This window comes from Emydura macquarii, unplaced genomic scaffold, assembly GCF_026122565.2.
Source record: "Emydura macquarii macquarii isolate MOO-44397 ecotype Brisbane River unplaced genomic scaffold, CSIRO-AGI_Emac_v2 contig_3470, whole genome shotgun sequence".
In the NCBI taxonomy this organism is placed as follows: domain Eukaryota; kingdom Metazoa; phylum Chordata; order Testudines; family Chelidae; genus Emydura; species Emydura macquarii.
The window spans coordinates 7169702-7188989 of record NW_027133607.1 but is presented as its reverse complement, the minus strand read 5'-3'; the positions used below and the strand labels follow the sequence as shown (position 1 = coordinate 7188989).

The 19288-nt window shown below is 44.7% G+C and overlaps 1 protein-coding gene across 1 annotated transcript in view; it reads right to left on the bottom strand.

The window, feature by feature from the left end:
- EXOC4 (exocyst complex component 4) overlaps positions 1 to 19288 on the bottom strand; it is a 542063-nt gene that overhangs the window by 67187 nt on the left and 455588 nt on the right. Inside the window, exon 14 of the mRNA XM_067534924.1 lies at positions 15089 to 15267. Coding sequence (XP_067391025.1) covers positions 15089 to 15267 — 179 coding nt within the window. The remainder of the gene's footprint in view (positions 1 to 15088; positions 15268 to 19288) is intronic.

Genomic DNA, 19288 nt, shown 5'->3' with positions numbered 1-19288 from the left:
GTACTTTAAGCTAATGGTAGATGTTTCGCATTAAGAAGAGATTTACAGCTTTTTCTGTTAAAAAAATCCACATTTATTGCACTAATGAAGCAGACACATTCGTTAAGTCCTCCTGTTGCTGTTGGAGGTCAGACAGACAGTTGTAGTCTTTAATTATTCTGGCTTTTAAATAAAGTTATCTATTAATAAAAGGTCTCTGGGAAAAAAAAAGTTCCTAGCGAACAATCAATCCAGTGAGATGTGTTACAAGTTAAGAGATGGACAAAATAAGCTCCAACCTGAGGGAAATGGACGCACATTTAAGAGCTTAATTCAGTTAATTTGAAACATTTGGGTTAAACATAAAGACCCCTTTGAGCTCACCATAGCAACATAGGCTGATATGAAGAGAAAGGCATCAATTTTAACACCGCATTGGGACTGATTTTCTTTTATACTAAGGCTCCTTTACAACACTCTGCTGGCACCAAGAGGCCCTAAAGTGGGTGTCAATATATGCCCATTTACTCTGGAAGAGTGGTATAAAGGAACCTTATAGTGTCAATTTTTAAGGACCTTCCTTTCTCAGGGATGAAGGATGCTTTCCAATAACAGTCAAAGCTGTCTGTTAGGAAATAGTAGGTTTATAGCAAAAGGAAGTCTAACATCCTGCACTCTGAGTGGTCCATCTTAGGCTAATCATTGTAGTTCCCATACCCCCCCCCCCCCCACCCCACCCCAATCTTTGCAAACAGCTTTGAGATCTATGGCTGGAAACTGCTAAGTATTATGAAGGCTGTGTCCCAGTGACAGACGCCTGCACAATATCTAGGCACAGTATCTGGAACATTCCTGTTACATTAAAATTTTATTTCTACTTTGGAGTAAATTTAGTGCTCATAAAAGATGCCTGAGCCTGAAGCATGCACACATCTACATAACAAGCAGAAACAGCATCCTCCCCATACTGCCCCTACGATATGCCTCAAAGTCTGGAGTGATCACTTCTGGTAAGGGGAGATCACCTGATCTGGTGAGAGCACATGTAGTGGGGAAAGGGACAGGTCAGTCTCAATGGCCTAATCACTCCTGGGTTGCTCTGTACAGACGCCGACACCCTTGCTGGCAAATCTAATCAGATGCTCATCTTTGTTATGTGGATTCCTGTTCACTGTAAACTGTCCTGGGAACCACCAACACCTCAGATAGGGGTTTCTAAGGGACGTGCTGAGTGCCTGTTAAATTATTTTAAGGATCAAGTTTTGCCCTGATTTACATCCCAGTTTAAGTCAGGCATAATTTGGACCTAAAAATAAAATGACTCCCTGCTTTAAATCACCAGAAAACAAACTCCAAAAACGTACACTAAAAACTGTTATGAATGGGTGGCTTGTGGCAAATGGGTGCCACTGCTGGGGACGTGTGATTTACACACTACAACACAAATGGACGAGGATGCGACTGATGAAGAGGGCAAAACACGACAGTGGTGAATATTCTAGTGCTATGAGAAAACCGGCTGGATTCCAAAGTAAAAGAGAGTGAGAGTGATGAGCAATGAGGTAATGTAGCCAGAATGCAGGGTGGTGTGTTGGTCCTGTGACATGAGGAGTAACTCAGACTGGCAAGACGGGTGAGAAACAAAAAGGAAAACACTTTCCCAAGAGGAACAAGAGGTAGGGATGTGCTCACCTGCAGGCAATTATCATAACCAAGCTCTAATTACATGCACATTGGTGGAAAGATTGTCAGTGGAAGGATTCAGCGTCCTTTGGTGGAGATGCTCCGTCATCTCCAGCTGAATAGGGCTAAGGAAGCTCCTCATTTCCAAGAGCGAGACAAAGCTGAGAGGTAATACCCTTCTTGGAAAGAAGCAAATACTGCAGCTAATGCTAAGCCCCTTCTGTGTGTGTATGGGAGGGCAGGAGGGGATGTTTCCACAGCATGTTGCTATACCTTCCATTCAAATCTCACAGGTGGTTGGCTTAGCCAAACACAGTGATTAGCTTCATGCCATACACAAAACACTGTACTGTAAGGTTCACCTATTCCAACGAGCAATTACAATCCACGGCTCTGAAATGTCAAGCATGCAGATGAGGGCGTGCACTTCATGAAACGTCTCTGCTGTCGCCAATTGAGAGGTTGGAAATGTTTCTGGGGTTAGTGGTGTAACTAGCGCAGCCTCTGGGCAGAGAGAGGCAGAGCCAAACTCCAGGCAGTGTGGCATGCCCTCTGAGGTGGTCTTCGGTAATACAATCTATAGCACTGGCATACATACAGCCAGGTAGGCCTGTGCTGGAAAGTTTTATTTCAGAACTTTTCCAGAGCTCAGAGCTGTTTTGATCCAGATGTCTGGTGTGCTCCGGACACTGGCCCAGCTGTGAAGCTAGCCAAAACTCGGGATGTAAAAGCTAAACCGTTTAAACAGCTGATTACCATTTAAACTGGTGGTGGTGTGTGTGTGGGGGGGGACGACGACAGCTGCAGCTGGTCTCGGCTCCCTGCAAATGAAAGCAGCTGGGCAGCTCGTGCTGGCGGGGAAGCGTGGAGCCCAGCGCAGGTGGTGGTGCAGGAGGCAGGGGGAAGCCACAGATGGACTCAGCTCTGTCAGCTCCCTGAGTGAGAGCTGCCCAGCTACGGCTGCGCACTTGCGGCGGGGCGGGGAACAGCTGCTATTGGGGCAGGTCTCACTTGGCAGTGAGAAGCTGAGTCCAGCACGGCTCGCCTTCCCCTCCCCCGGCATTTAACCGTTCTATTTTTAGAACGTTTAAACAGATTTTTAATTCCACTAATTTTTACATCTCTAGTTAAAATCGGGCTGTGGGGAAAGTTAAGGAATTTCCATCTTAAGGGCTCCATGGTTATCCAATTTCTCTCTGCCACTTGCTTCTTCCCAGCACTCTCCCTCCCCAAGCTCCCTGGACTGGGCAGAACAAGAGGGGGTCCCTGCTTCCGCACTCCTTAGCGGGTTTGCAGCTGGGGTAGATACCTACCAAAGGAGCTTGGAGAACTGCTGGACAGCGCCGGCCACCCTGCCCCCTGGGTCATTACCTGCCCCAATCAGTCCACTGCCTCTTCTCCCCCCTCCCCCAACAGCTCCCACTGATACAAACTCCTGCCACCTCCAAGGTTACGTCTACACTTCGAGGTAGGGAGGCGATTCCCAGCTTGAGCCGTCATACTCGTGCTTGGTCTCATCTCATCTGCCTCTCACCGCTGCCCTGAATTTAACGTACTATTTCTAATGGGCTACCTCAGATGAGGGCTAGCATGAGCACGCGTGCACAGGCTGGGAATCACACCCCCAGCTTGTAGCACAGACATAGCTTCATTCTCCAATAGAGCAGCAGGGGCTTCCCTTTTTCCCATGCAAAGGCAGCATGGTTAACTCCTCCCACAAGGGAACGAGACTCTTCCCCCCCCCCCCCTTTTATGTCTTCACTGCGTCCCAACTCTCCAGGCTCTACCATGTGCACATAGCTGCTCCATTCCTTTTTACACATACCAAGAAGCCCAATCACCGGACTCAGGCTCTCTAAGAGCTACACCAGCACCTCGCTTCCTTCAACGAGCCAGTTCAGAATCTGCAACCTTGTTTTCAAAACACTCCATGGTCTTGCTCCAGGCTAACTTGACCATCTCTCTCTTCTGTACAATTCTTCGAACACCGGGCCTCTCTGCCCCTCTACACACGCTTGCTACCGTTGCTTTCCTCTCTCTCTCCTCCTCATTGACTCTCCAGCCCACTTCAAGTCTCTGTTGAAAGCATTATCCATTCTCTGGGTTCTCTTCTAAAGTCCCTCTTTTTCTTATTATTTCTCTCTGCATTCGTGTTATTTAACCCTGCCAAGTATCTTCCAATGCATTTTATGAGGTTTCTTGCTCTGTTTAACTGTAGTCACAATTCACTTGCTCTCATGCATTTCAGTATTATCAGCCCCAAACATTCAAAAAATACCAAGTCCTCAAAAATGAGACTGGCTTAAAAATCATGAGATTTAAAATAAAACCAACAACTTTGGGGTTTTTTAAATTTGTTTTCTGGTGTTGTAGACTTTGGGGGTCATGTTTTCAAGCATTTCTCCAGACCCGCAAGGACTATATATATATATTTTTTTTAAATGAAAGCAAAGATTCTCACCTCATCATATGACTCCAGGAGCCCCGGCTTCAAGAAAAGCACCAACAATTGCAAGTTGCACGATCAAACCAGGAGTGCTGGCTACACTGGGATATTGCTAGACTTCTTTACATTTCTCCCTTGTTTTCAATGTTTTCCCAAACTCTTACTTCCTCTCCTGTGGTATCTCTGATCCATATAACCTCTGCTTTGAAAGACCACGGAACTTGAAGTATTCATTTCAAAAGGGAATCTCCCCTACAGAGATTCAAGTACGGGGAGCAGTTCTTTGTTTAGAAAATAATTTGTTGAACTTGACTCTGCAGTGAGTTTTTATGCTGCTTTTGCTCTTTTCCTCAGCAGCTAGTGGAAAGTGAACGTTTATGGGCTAATCTGATGAACTTGTGTAGGATCTTGGGAGCTGTCACCGTTTCATTATTCCAGAGAGATTTTGGGGGTTTCTTTAAAGTTGCTTCTGAATGTTTTCTTCTCAATGTCCTGCAGTTTCCCCCTTCAGTACTCATCCGGAAGCAGAATCTAACAGTGATGGGTGGGAAGCATCCCAATATATGAACAGTCTCAGAAAGCCTAGCCATTGAGCGTGCACATCCTTTCTGTGGAAACATCATTCCTACTCCTGTTTCACTAGGTCAAAACTATTCCAAGTCAAGACAGACAAACAGTTTATGGATCTTCAATCTCTTCAGCAGTATGATCTATGGATGGGGAAATGTGACTAAGATCTCAACATGTTACCTTTCCTGAGAATATCACTATGATGCCGTTCTTCCAGCTGAGGAATAGTCATGGTAATATTCTAATACACCCCTAAAATCTTCTTCTATAGAGACAGGAAATAGAAATCAGACACAGAATGATAGATGATAATGGACCAAGTATCTCCTTGGGTATACACAGGATCATATTATAATCTTTACATACACACAGGTACATTGTACCTCTACCTGAGGTAATTTCTCTAAGGAAAAAAGGCAATTCTGTCTTTATGTTCTCTCAGTCCCCAGAGTCTCTTTAAACTCAAGATAAGTAACTGCTAACTGTAACAGTTCCAAGTTCCTATATGCAAAACAATCAGTTGAATTTAAATTTGTGTCTCCACGGTGTTAGGCTAATGTCATTATCTTCCATCTTTACACATGCACACAGTATACAACCATCTTATAATGCAGCAGGTAAGACCCCAACATCTTGTCTCCCAGCTTCATCACTGTGCATTATAATTCATTTCTGTATAATATTCAGGGGGTTTCAGAAGGATAGTATGTTATATCTACATACAACGAGACTGAAAAATAGAGGGGGGAAGAGAGGAAAGTCCAACTTCCATTTAACATACAATCTATTTAAAATTTGCTTGACTACCCCGGCTAATTCAGTAACTTCCAGCAACTTTAATCCTTAAACGGTTACTGTTAAAAAGAAGTTTGTACTCCCTTAAAAGACAAGAGAAAAAGAAAATGGCTTTGTCATATCTGACTGGTTTGAAAAATATAAAATCCAATTCTGAAGAAGTGTAGATAAGGGGAGAGCTATGGAAGTGCCATCAGCTTAGCAAACACTAAATAATGAACAATGCAGAGACTGCCCGGCATGATAAAACACTCTATTAGCAGGACTGTTTTTAAATGAGTGATAATTGTGGCACATTCACAGTGAAAGGTTATTGAATTTTTATCTGTAGTAAGGGGCCTTTTGACAGTCTAACCAAAAAGTCACCTACATAGAGTTCTTTCTTTAGTGGAATTCACAAAAGACTTCCTTAACACACACACGCACACACACACACACACACACACACACCTCCCTATCACATTTTCTTACTTTCATGGTTGGGACGGATGTGTATGCCTCAAAATGTTATCCATTTTCTATATATTTATATTCACGTAACATCTGCTATGTCATTACATGAAAAAGCTATGGCTTTTCTATAGCGGAAGACACCCCAAGGAGGGGCATGTGGGGGGAGCTAAAAGAAATAAGCTGTTGATATATTCCAATAAATGTACTTCTGATAATACAACTAAGGGGGAAATCTTGGCTCCACTGAATTCAGTTCTGCCATTGATTCAAATAGGTCCAGAACGTCATACTAAGACGTAATCACAGGTCAGGGCCTGTGGAAAAGAACAAAGAGCTGGGCTTCATGATGCACATCCTTACACATACGTGAATGACAATCCTTTCTTGTAAGAATGGATGGACAGACAGTGATGGGGGCGCCAAGCTCCAAGAAACAGCTATGAAGTGAGACGCTGCTAATAGCACGGAAGACAACAAATATCAAAATTAATCAGTGATACTACCAGGAATCACAGAGTCTCATCTTATTATTGCAGCCTTTTGTCCTGTGCTCTTCTCCTCTCCCTTGTCTGTTGCTCTCAGTTGTTGAACCACATCTAAAATGAACGTACACATGTGTCGGGACAGAGCCTGGCTCTCATTTGGTCTGTAAAGCATGTAGCCCACACGTGATGCTGTATAAATAATAGCAGTCGCTGAGTTTGACAGCTGAAGTTCCCACGTTCCCATTTCTGCCTCAAAATGAGAACCCGGGTAAAGTGCTTTCATTGACTCTCAGTTGATTCTCTTCTCTTCATCTTGAGTGAACAGTCTGATGTTTACCTGTAGCTACGGTTGGGAATTGTTGTCTGTTGATTCAGGGGCTTTGCAGCTGCTGCCTGCAGAGAGTCCTGGAGCTGAAGGCCACAGGGGCCTGCCAGATCATCTAGTCTGACCTCCTGTATATCACAGGCTGCCACCAACATCTGCACACTAAACCCAACAACCGAAATTAGACCACAGCATTACAGCCCCCAGGAGACTGGACTAGTCTGTGACACAGCCACAAAACAGGAGGGACTGAGGTGCACCAATGCCTCAGGCTCCCGCAGTGGCAGGGAAATGATTACCTCAGATAGACCCAGATAATTCTGGCAAGTGACCCGCGCCCACACGCTGGAGAGGAAGGGGAAACCCCCCCAAGCTCTGCCCTTCGACCCGGGGGAAAATTCCTTCCCGATCACAAATATGGCGATCATCAGGTAGACCCTGAGCATGTGAGCAGGAGCCAGCCAGCCAAGCACCTGAGAGCACAGACGACTTGTGCTTCCTTATACTGGGGAGGTGGGGGGAGAGACAATGTAAAAGGGGGGACACATGACCGCCCCACGTGTCACCTTTGGGAGGAACTTTCAGCCCCACCTCCCTGGGCCAGGGCAACCAATCCCGCTGGTTCCTGGGGGGCTGGGGCCATAGGAGTGGGGATCATGTGCCTCTGGGCCCAGCTGGGGCCAGCCCCGGCCTGGGGAGACTCACAGCACCAGTGTCTCCCCAGAGCTCACAGACACCTCAGCAGTGGAGGCACGGGGAGGCAGACAACGCCCTACCTCCAGCTGAGCAGAGGCCAGGGAACCTGCTCCTGGCATCTTTCCCAGCGACCCCCCGTCCCCGCCAGAGATACCTGCGGGCGGGAGGGGGAATAGTGGGTTCTCTGTCCTTGTCCTGCTGCGCCTTCCTGGCACATTTCTGGCTCACTCAGCCGCTCTCCCTGGCAGCCGGGCCCAAGCAGCTGCTTCTCATGCTGGCTGAGGGTGGCCACTCCAGGTCGCTGCCTCTGTGCAGCACGTTGGCTGCCTGAGAGAGAGCCCAGCTAGGGAGGTAGCGGCAGCCCACCCCCACCGCTCCCTGCCTGGCCCGGGACAGGGATCAAGCGAGCCGGAAATGTGCCAGGAGGGAGGGGCGGCTCTGGGCGGCTCGGCCCGTGTCCCTGGCAGCTGGGCCCAAGTGGGGAGCGGAAGGGACAGGCTGTTGCTGCAACCTCCCCAGCCAGCTTCTTGAAGGGAGCCGCTGTGCTGCACGGTGGCGGTGACCCTCAGCCGGTGTGAGAAGTGGCTCCGTCCTGTCCTTTCCACTCTTCGCCCGGGCCGGGCTGCCAGGGACAGGGGCCAAATACGCCAGGGGGCAGGTGCAGCGGGAGAAGGACAGAACCCCTTTCGATCCCCCAGTGGCAGGCTGAGCAAAAAGCTGTGGGGGCACTTGACCCCACATGCCCCCTCCTACACATCGCCCCAACGTCCCACGTCCAGCCGTGACTATCTGTGATGCTTCAGATGAAGGACGTTAAAAAGCAAAAACGAAGAATACACAGGGGGAGGGGAAATATCTCATCCTACCCCTGCAGGTGACTGGCCGAGACCCTGAAGCATGAGCTTTTAGGAACATAAACCAGAAGTGAGCCCCAGGGCTGCTGAATCCTGCCCTGCACAACCTTGTGAATAGAGGATTTTTTATCCTCCAGGGAAGAAGAGGAACCAGCTAGGATTGAAGAGCATATATCCCCCTCGGTGAGCTGAAAAGGACTTGGGAAGGACAGCAGGCTCTGTCCATAGCAGTGTCGCAGACAGGATAAACAGACGTCTCTGACTAGGGTCCTGCGTAGCGTGACCCACTGCAGCAGCAGTATTTTCCACATAAGCAATTTATAAACATTAAGCAAATAATCCTCACAGCAGTGCTGAGAGATGGCTACATGCTGGTGACCCTGCTATGCAGATAAGGAAAATGAGCACAAAGGTGGGATTTTCAAAAGCACCTGTGTGACTGAGAAGCACAAGTCTTACTGACTTTCAACAGGATTTATGCTCCTAAATCACTTTGGTCCTTTTCGAAAATCTCTCCCCAAGTGGGAATGTCCTGGTCCAAAGCCGAACAGCTGGAAGAAAAGCCCAGAGTCCCGGTTTCCAGTCCCATCGAACTGCTTCTCTATTTTCCCAGCAAAGCTTTCATTTTCTTATCCTGCTTTTTTATAGGTAACACACCGGCCAAGCATATTTGGTCCCAATCTGGTGGCTAGTCCAGAGAGAGAGGATAAGAGCCTTCAATTGCTACCTTCTAGTGGAATCACTGCTGTAGTTCAAGTGACAGAGGCTCTTAATATAGCACCTATTCCAAAGTACAAAATAAGGTTGAAGATGGAGCTGTTCAGAAACAGAAGATGACAATGACGGTCATGCTGCCCTATAGCTCAAAGTCAGCCTGCTGATACAGAGGGGTAGGCAGTACTCTATAAACTTGGCACAGAAATCATGAAGAGGTCTCTGTATACAGATTATTACAAAGAATCAAGGTGCAGTCAGTCAGTTGCATTCACACAGAATCCACTGCTTTCAAATCTGCAAATATCTCAAAATCTAAGTGACAAAAAGCTGAAATTGAGAAACTGATCCGTTTTCCTAATGCCCGTAGAGCTCAGGACCCCCGCCTGTGTGGCAGTCTGCCAGAACTTGAATTTGGTGAGTTGCAGTTTATGACGGGAGACCTTTATTTATCTTATTTATTGCCCCATTCTCCTTTGTACAGTGTGGAGAGCAGTATTTAGGTGCTCAGATACTACGGGGATGAGTGCGGTATAAGAATCTATCGAGAATAGAATACATTGTAGGACAAGTGAGTTTTAAGGCACTGTTGTCAGAATCACTAAAACAGCCAGATCTGGGTAGTTATAACCCCCCAAGAGTTCAGTAACCACTTGTTTCAAGCACTTTCAAAGTCAGTCCAGGATTTATTTATTTGTTTGTTTGTTCTCCTGTCCTGATGGAAAGTAGACAGAATTTCACCACCACACTCTTCCTTGTAGCTTGGTAGATTTGTAAATACTTTTGACACATGCCATCACCTCTGCCCCTTCTCTTCAATTTTTTTTTCCTGTATAGACTGCACTCGGCTATATTGACATTCCATTTATGAGTCTCATCCCACCAGGTTTCACTTATGACCATTAGGTCAATAGACTTCATCATTTAGTAACACCGCTAGTCCTTTCTCATTTCAGTTACTCCTTGCATTTGTGTACAGACGGTTTCGTGCATTAATATAAAGTTACTACGAAGCAAGATTTTTTTTTATTGTAAGGAGGACACTGCCAAGTAAAACATTATACTTTGTACTTTTATGTTTATTCACCACTGTATGTAACATCCTCTCTGAAGCGGGAATGTCATGATTATGCCCTTTTATGTTTGGGAAACATTGATTTTTTTTTTTAAATCCCTGCATTCCAACCGGTGCTGAAATGAACTATGATGTTTTCATTTTAACAACCTTGGCTCACAGCACATAGGTACTTGACAGGCCCAAAGAATATTCTTTGTAATACTAAGACAGCTCTGGGAATAATGTCTAGAAGTCAATTTTCGCTATGATTCTTTGTGGGGGACACAAAAATATTTAGTCTTGTAAAATGTTTTCTTTGTAATATTGCATAGCAGATTTATTTCTAACCCAGGTATTTAGAAACCAGAGGCCAGACTAAAGCAATCTAAAGTCAATCATAGTTGGGGCCTAAGGATTTTGGATCTGACCCTTTAAATGTCAGCTGATCACACCACCTTGATGATACCTATCTCAACTAGATAAGCTGAGTCAGGCTGTGTCAAATGCTTAGAGGGCCCAAGACGAGTCTTTTAAATGAGATGTAAAGTTAGGTCCTGATTGTTTGGGGTGGTTAAAGATCCCCTGGCACTTTTCCTAAGACTAAGGCTGAGATTTTTTCCATGACAGTTAAGTATTTGGATACCCAAAGGCCATTCAAATTAATGAGAATGGTTACCAATTGCCCTTCAGTGCTTTGAAAATCTCAACCCAGACAACTACACCACTGCTACCTGCACTGGTGTGACTGAACTAGTACAAGCTGCAAAAAGTGCAGTGTGCCCACATTAGTGTTCCGGCTACATTTCACTTGTGTAATTCCATTCGGTCTACTTACAATTCCCTTCTCTTCCTTTCCTGAACTGTGGTTAAACAGCTGCTTCACTCCACCCTATAGGTAGCTGCATTTAACACTGCCCTTAACTCCTTTGCCAGGATGTTGATGCATAATGATTGTAAAGCACGCTGGGATCTTCCATGAGAGGGAGCTAAAGAAATGTGAAGTAACTGTAACAAATAAGCGGCCACTTTGTAGAGGCGCACCTTACAGCCATTTGGAACATCATAGCAAAAGTAAGGATAGTCCTGCTCCAAAAGAACACAGACCCCTGCCATTAGAGTTAAAGGAGAATCTTCATTAACTATTAGCAATATAGGCTCTATGAAACACACACAGAGGAGCGATTTTAATCCTGGTAAACATACACACTAGCTAATTCATTATAATGTTATTTATCAAGAAATAAACCCTCCTTCCGTAAGCAACCACAGTAAAAAGGTCGGCTGGTATAAAGTCTTTCTACTATTCAAAAGCTTGTTTAAAATGAAATGGTTAGGAAGAGTACCAATTGAGTTAACTGATGTGCTGAATGTCCCTCAATCATTTAAGGAAAAAGACATGAGAGACAGTACTTTTCTAGGCAATTATAGCATGCTTGGGAGAGTGTTATACCATGAGTCTGATAGCTCAATGCCTTTAAATTTCCAGAAGTGTAATAATCACCCTGAGATGCACCATGCAGAGCATGTTATTGCTACAATGAAATGGCATAGGGGACATTATTAGGTCAAAGATGTCATCCTCTGCATAACAATGAACATTACAGGCACAGATCTGTCAGTATCAATCGTGTCAGGGAACTCAGTGGGCTACAAACAACAAAACTATTATTAAGTTGAAAGTGTAGTATTATTCCTAGAGCATTTTTGAATAGTGACTGTATTTTTAGTACAGGTGATTCATTCATTCAGAAAGAAGGAAGCAATTGCTGAGCTCAATTTGTATTTCCGCTGCATGATTGCTTTGGCCAAGAATCACTGCAGGCAACAAAAATAACAATGCTAATAATAAGAGCAACAAATAATCATTTGCCTAGCCTTTTTCATTCATAGATCTCCAAATACTTCACAGATGAGGGTACTATCATTATCCACAGAGAACTGAGGTGCAGGGAAGTAGAATGATTTTCCAGAGTTTATGCAGCCAGACATTGGTGGAGCCAGAAATAGAAGCTAAGGTCTTTTGATTCCCAGTCCTGCACTCTATCCACTGGACCACAATACATCTCAGTATGAGTGGGGCCACCTCCGTCTCAGTAGATTTATCGTCTGCCAGTGTAACAATGCCACAGTAATAAGCCTTTTCAATATATAAACCAGGATGTCGCTAGTTAAAAGAGTATCTCTCAATCATTTTTCCTCCTAAGCAGGCTTTTCAGCTTCAACTCAATACAGAGCAATTTCCTTGCCTCCTGTACTGTATGATGGGAAAGCTGAGATGGCTAAACTGCTTTCCAATGTGGATCTTTCATAAAAATATGTTCTTTTAATAGAATTGTTTTAATCTTCCCCCCATCTTCCATGCCTTGGAATAACCAGAAGAAACCAGAGGTAATGAAGGCATTTGGGAAAGTGAAAAGATAGCATTCTCTTCCTATTATATGTCATGCATCTTATAGAAAATAAGTAAGTTATCCTATTTCTCTGTTGGATCCATATAAAACAGTTCTAAAATACCTAATGACCAACTATGCCTCATTTTATTTTAAACATAAGAAGTGCTCCAATGGCCCAATATTAATATCTGAGCCTAAGTGCAGGACACTGAGGATGGAAGAATCCCATACACAGCTACAGACTGGGGACCGACTGGCTAGGCAGCAGTTCTGCAGAAAAGGACCTGGGGGTTACAGTGGACAAGAAGCTGGATATGAGCCAACATATGCCCTTATTGCCAAGAAGGCTAATAGCATATTGGGCTGCATTAGTAGGAGCAGTGCCAGCAGATCGAGGGAAGTGATTATTCCCCTCTATTTGGCACTGGTGAAGACCCATCTGGAGTATTGTGTCCGGTTTTGGGCCCCCCACTACAGAACGGATGTGCACAAATTGGAAAGAGTCCAGCGGAGGGCAACAAAAATGTTTAGGGGGCTGGAGCGCATGACTTTTGAGGAGAGGCTGAGGGAACTAGGCTTGTTTAGCCTGCAAAAGAGAAGAATGAGGGGAGATTTGATGGCAGCCTTTAACTACCTGAAAGGGGGGTTCCAGGGAGGATGGAGCTAGGCTGTTCTCAGTGGTGGTAGATGGCAAAACTAGGAGCAATGGTCTCAAGTTGCAGTGGGGGAGGTCTAGGTTGGATATTAGGAAAAACTTTGTCACTAGGAGGGTGGAGAAGCACTGGAATGGGTTACTAGGGAGGTGGTGGAATCTCCATCCTTAGAAGTTTTTAAGGCCTGGTTTGACAAAGCCCTGGCTGGGATGGTTTAGTTGGGGTTGGTCCTGCTTTGAGCAAGGGGTTGAATTAGACACCTCCTGAGGTCCCTTCCAACCCTCAACTTCTATGATTTTATGTAATCTCATTAGCAGGAGCTATTTAAAACCTTGTGGACGGTGTTGCGTCTGGCCCTTTGTGTGTGCATAAGAGAAGGATGGGAGCAAGACGCCATCCTCACCTTTTGCTTCTGCATGCAAAGACTGCCCATGGCTTGTGCCCCCCTACTGTGAGGAGTGTGGGCGTGGGAGTGCTGCCATAGAAGCAAGCAGAGCTGGCACTGTGCAGAGGGAAGCATATACTGTGCTCTGGGGAAAGGTGGAGCTGCATGGCCTTGTGCTTCTCCTTGAACCTTCGGAGTTGTGGCTGCCTAAGGCAATTGCCTCCAGTGCCACCATCCTGAAGATACATCTCCACACACCCTATGCTGTAGGGCTGCTCCTTAAAAACAGACTAGCTCTGGGTGAGTTGTAACCCAGCAGAATCTACGTCTGCATGTGTATTTTAAAACCCCTTGGGTCTAGCCTGTAAGAGGTTTTCCTCTCCAATTTCATGACAGTTATTGGCAGGTTTTACCATTGTGACATCCTGTGTCTGAAAACAACACTCCAAAACCCTCATATTCACCAATGTCATGTAATTATGATATGTTCTGTATGATATGCCTTGTGTGGAATTCTTTTAAAAGGCTTGATCTGCTAAACATTAATAACCTGTTGGACTGTACGTGCTACCATAGGATGTGACATTATAAAATATTGTTGTAAATGCTACTAGAACATGCTGTGAGGTGGGAACCACCTAAATCAGCTTTTGAAGTACAACAATGAAGTGGCCAGACATTCAAATGGGCCATCAAAGAAAGAATCCTCCACCAAGGATTGCTTACAGTGAAGGTTTCCCTGTAGGACGCACGTATGCAATGGGGTGGCTTGACCAATGGGAAGCAGCCACCACGTCACATGCATGGAGTGTTCTAGCAAATTGAAACAGCTTATAAAAGGGAGAGCGTGACATCATCATAGGGCTCCACTCCCATTCAACTGGACACCTGAAGGGTTGTCTGGAAGACAAAAGGATTTGAAAGGGGGGGGGGGGGGAGAGAGTCTCAGGCAGGAAAGGCTGACCAGCCTGCATTTAAGAAATTGCTTGTAGGAGCTAACAAGGGTGCGATGTTAATTCAAGAGCTTGTTAGTGTGTAGAACTTAGACTGAGACCTTCTGTTTATTTCATCTGGTAACTTCTTTGAATCGCTTTACACTTGCCATTTATAATCACTTAAAATCTATTTTTCTGTAGTTAATAAACTTGTTTAATGTGTTATCCTAACCAGTGTGTCTTTGAGTGAAGTGTCTAGACAAACTGCTCAGTAACTCAAGCTGGTGCACATTCCTTCCATTTTGAGGGAAGGGTGGATTGGATAATAATCTCCACTGGTCAGGCTTTTCAACCAGGGAGACAGTGTACTCCTGGGATCCTGGGCTGAGGAGCCAGATGGAGTTTCTCTATTGTTGGTTCGTGAGTGGCTGGAAAGTGTTCAACTGAACTGAGCGAAGTGTGGTCCCTGCCTGTTGCGGGCTGTGTACGTTCAATACCTGCCAGAGGTTTGTGGCTTTTCACAGCAACACAGTATGAGAGGGAGCCCAAGCTGGCCAGACAGAGGGCTCAGTGGTATCCCAGCTACTGGGCAGTACTCCAGGGGTTCTGCATATCATCACAATCATCGAGACCATAAAATCAAGAGACCCATGGTAGCTACTCACTCTGAGCTGTAGGAAGGTTGGAGAAGGCTGCCTTTGTGCGACCAGCTAACCACTCCAGGCTTTCATGCATATTGGCCAGGGCCTTCAGGTCGCTGACATCCCGCAGGATCTCCTGCTGTGGGATTAGTTTATCTCCCAGGTTCCCAATGAGAACTTCTGACTCTTTGCCGAAGGCAGCCCTGAAATGCAAACAGGAACCAGGCATGTTAATACACCACAGAGTGAACAAGAATGGAGATGGGCAAGGACCGGTTCGGTCATTTAGAACAGGGTTTCTTAACCCGTGAGTGGGGACCCACATTTGCATTGCCCGAATGTTTCAAAGCATCGCATGGCAGCTCCTGTGGTCCTGTCCCAAAGGACTGGCTGGGCTTGCCTCCCTGCTCCAGGCACTGCAGCTGCAGGAGTCCCAGCACCACTCAGCTTTGGCCCAGCCATTGTGATGACAGGAGTCCGGGTAGGTTAAATGTGAATGAGTGGCCCTGTAACTGCATGAGCCAGGTCAGAACGCCCCTCACACAAATCTGGTCCAATCAGAGGGGCGGGGCCAAACCTGAGCATCACTGCAACCCTGGAGAGGGCAACGCCCACAGTGCAGAGCCAAGCTCAGCCAGCCCCACAGCACAAGAGCTGCAGGAGCCACCACTGTGGGGTGAGTGCTGGGCAGGACACAACCCCATTGGGAGGCAGAGCCTCCACCCCCAGACTATTTACTGGGTCGTGACAGGCCATAAACATTTACAAATGGGTCCTGAGCCCAAGAAGGTTGAGAACCAGTGATTCAGAACATCCACCCTTTGCCGATGCAGGATTGTTCCTTACAGTCAGTTCTTAAGAGCTGTGTCCACTCTAGTTTTAAATGTCTCATGTGATGGAGCTTCTACTGGCTTTGTGGACACTCCATTTTGGGAGAAACAATTCTACCGCCCAATACATCTCATTCTCATGGGGTTCTCTCTGATATTCTGCCAGACATACACTCTCTCAACTTCATCCCATTACTCACAGTTACTTCCCATAGCATCACCCTGAACAACTCCAGTCCCTCCTTAGCAATTACACCCTTCAGATGCAAGTACATCTCTTATCATGTCTCCCTTTACTTGGCATTTAGACGAGTTACACAAATTTACTTCATTTAATCTTCCCTTGTAAGTCAGTCCCTTCAACTTCTGAATCATTTTTCATATATACATCAAAAGAAATGTACTATGGAGATTGATGGCTCAAAAGAACAAGGAGGCAAACAAACAGCTTTGAAAATTCGGCTCTGTATTATTTCACTAGCACAGGTGTAGTATTTGCTGAAAAGTGACAATCAAGACAAATGTGTTTACATGGCACATTGATCTGTACATAGGCTCCAAAGAACTTCTTCCAAGGGTCATAAGAACATAGAAGATAAGAACATAAGAATGGCCATACTGGGTCAGATAGTGGCCAGAGGGAATTAAAAGAATAGAGCGATTACTGAGTAATCCATCCCCTATCATCCAGTCCCAGGTTCTGGCAGCTGGCGCTTTAGGGACACCCAGAGCACAGGATTGTATCCCTGACCATCTTGTCTAATAGCCATTGATGGATCTATCCTCCATGAACTTATCCCATTCTTTTTTGAACCCAGCAATGCTTTTGGCCTTTGAGTTCCACAGTTTGTAGCCTGTCAACGAATTCCACAGGATGACTGTGTGTTGTGTGAAGAAATACTTCCTTGTGTTTGTTTTAAACCTGCCACCTATTACTTTCATTGTTCTTCAGGTTTCATTGGCTCTTGGCTTTGTGTCACAATCATCTTCTGCACTCTGGTTTGGTCCTCTGCATAGGCTTGAGAGGATTAGCACGGCTCAGTGCTAAATGCCAAATTCCAAAAATACCTTGTCACATTTACCTGCACCCAAAACCACAATTACGCACTTACACACTTTGAGAGAGAGACAGGTCAGATGGGACCATTCTAATCATCTAGTCTGACCCCCTGGATAACACATACCAGAGATTTTCACCCGTTATTTCCTACATCTAAATCCAGCAATTTATGGATGAACTAGAGTGTAGCCTATGGAAACGTCCATTCTTGATTTAAAGACTCCAGTGATGGTGAATTTACTGCAGGCTCTTGTAAGCTGTTCCAATCATTAGTTTTCCCTCAGTGTTAAAAATGTACATCTTAGAACCAAGCTTGAACTTCGCTAACTTCAACTTTCAGCCACCAGATCTTACAATGAGAACTCATGTCCCTGAGCACAATAGATGAACAGCCGCGGGAAAATAATTCCGTCAGTGGCCTCTTAAACCATACACTGCCGGTACCTCAAACTAGATTTGTTTAAGTAGCTTCACTGCACTTATTTTTGTTTTTTTAAATAAGAGATAAATCTGAAAGGAGTTTAAAATTTTAAACATTTAATTAAAATAATTTTTTGGGGAAAAAATACCCTTCATTTTCAGGGATTTTCTGTTGCTTGAGAATGTGAAGAAATATGTGCTCTCTACATCTCTCCAGGTGGTGATGTACAGCTGTTTTCTCTTGCAGTGTGGTCTGGGAGAAAGTAGCATTTATTGGCTAATGCTGAAGATTGGGAGGTAAGGATGCCTTTGCCCTCAATGGAAATACACCAGGGCTGAATTTTGCTCCTTTTTCTCTCTTCAGGATGTGACTGATTTTAATCGGTCTCATGGCTGTTTGGAATTGATTTAATCCCTCCAGGCTCCTCCTATGGAAAGGCTTGGCATTCCTACTAGATTCCTGGAAGTTGTCATATTGGTACTTATATTTACCACACCAGCTGTGCTCCCCAACCAACTCGCTTTCCTGGCTGCCCGTGTGCTGTCTGATAGGGAGAGAGATTCAACAAGATTGATCATAAGGGCAGACAGTTAAAAATTATTATATCATTGTCTCCATCTTAGGAACTTCTCTGCCCCGCATTAGGATAGCATCTGAGCACCTCACAAATCATTATGTTTATCCTCACAACACCCATGTGAGGTAGAGAACAGCTATTTTACAGATTGAGAACCAAGGCGCAGAGAGACTAAATGATGTCACGCTTCTGGAATGTACTGCATCTTAATAGTAGGTATTTCTCATGGACATCTCTTTTCCCACGTGGACCATGATTTGCCCCACTGGCAAAGGCAGAAGTTGAAGCTAGACAAATATTTAATTGTGAGAGAGATTAACTAACAATTTACCAAGAATTGTGGTGGATTCTCCATCACTGACAATTTTAAATCAAGACTGGATGTTTTTCTAAAAGATCTGCTTTAGGAATTATTTTGGAGAAGTTCTATGACCTCTGCTATACAGGAGGTCAGACTAGATGATCACAACGGTCCCTTCTGGCCTTAGAATTTATTAATTGAATAACATCTCTTTGGCAACTACAGCCATTTTTTACATGAAAAAGTAATAAGAGGAAATACTTAATGCATTTTTAGCTTCTTTTAACTTAGTTTAGCAGCTGGAAACAAGACTTGGAGTTAGTACAATGTAACTATGCAGTTCTTCACAGAGCAGTTTGAGAACTGTTGGATTATGAAACACAAGCTTGCATTTCCCAAAACAATGACTACAATATCATTTGTACCAAATGGATTCCAACTCTTTCCCAAAACAGTTTCTACAACACAAAAGGCAAAGAACAAAGTTTTATTGGCACTTGTGTAGGGTGACTTGCATAGCCACTACTGAATAACAACACCCCTCCCAAACTCACGCCAATAAAATCTACATCCCACACTATCGCATATTTGCTATTTTTTAACATGGGGTGGGAAAAAATGAGTCCCTACCAATGAGATTATGCTGCTAAATGACTATTGGCATGTACGGGAAACACATTTATTCTAAGAGAACAGCAGCTTAATAGAAATGTATATTACAAGTACAGCAAAGAGTTTTGCTTGTTTTCTCAAAAGTGTGCAGGTAGCAGCAGAAATCCAACAATCCGACAATTCCATCATTACACATGCAATAAAGAAAATCTTCAACAAGCAACTATGTCTTAAAAGACCACTTTTAATTATCCCAAAGATGCCAGTAGTGATTTTTTATTGTTTTGTTTTATTTTTTACCTTCAGTTAGTGCCCAGCTCTATGAGGCAACTAACATTTGCTGGTCTTTTGGGTGGCTGCTTAGAACAGGTTTTACTATACATATTAAATGCAATCCTCTGTCATTCCTCCCCCTTACATTAA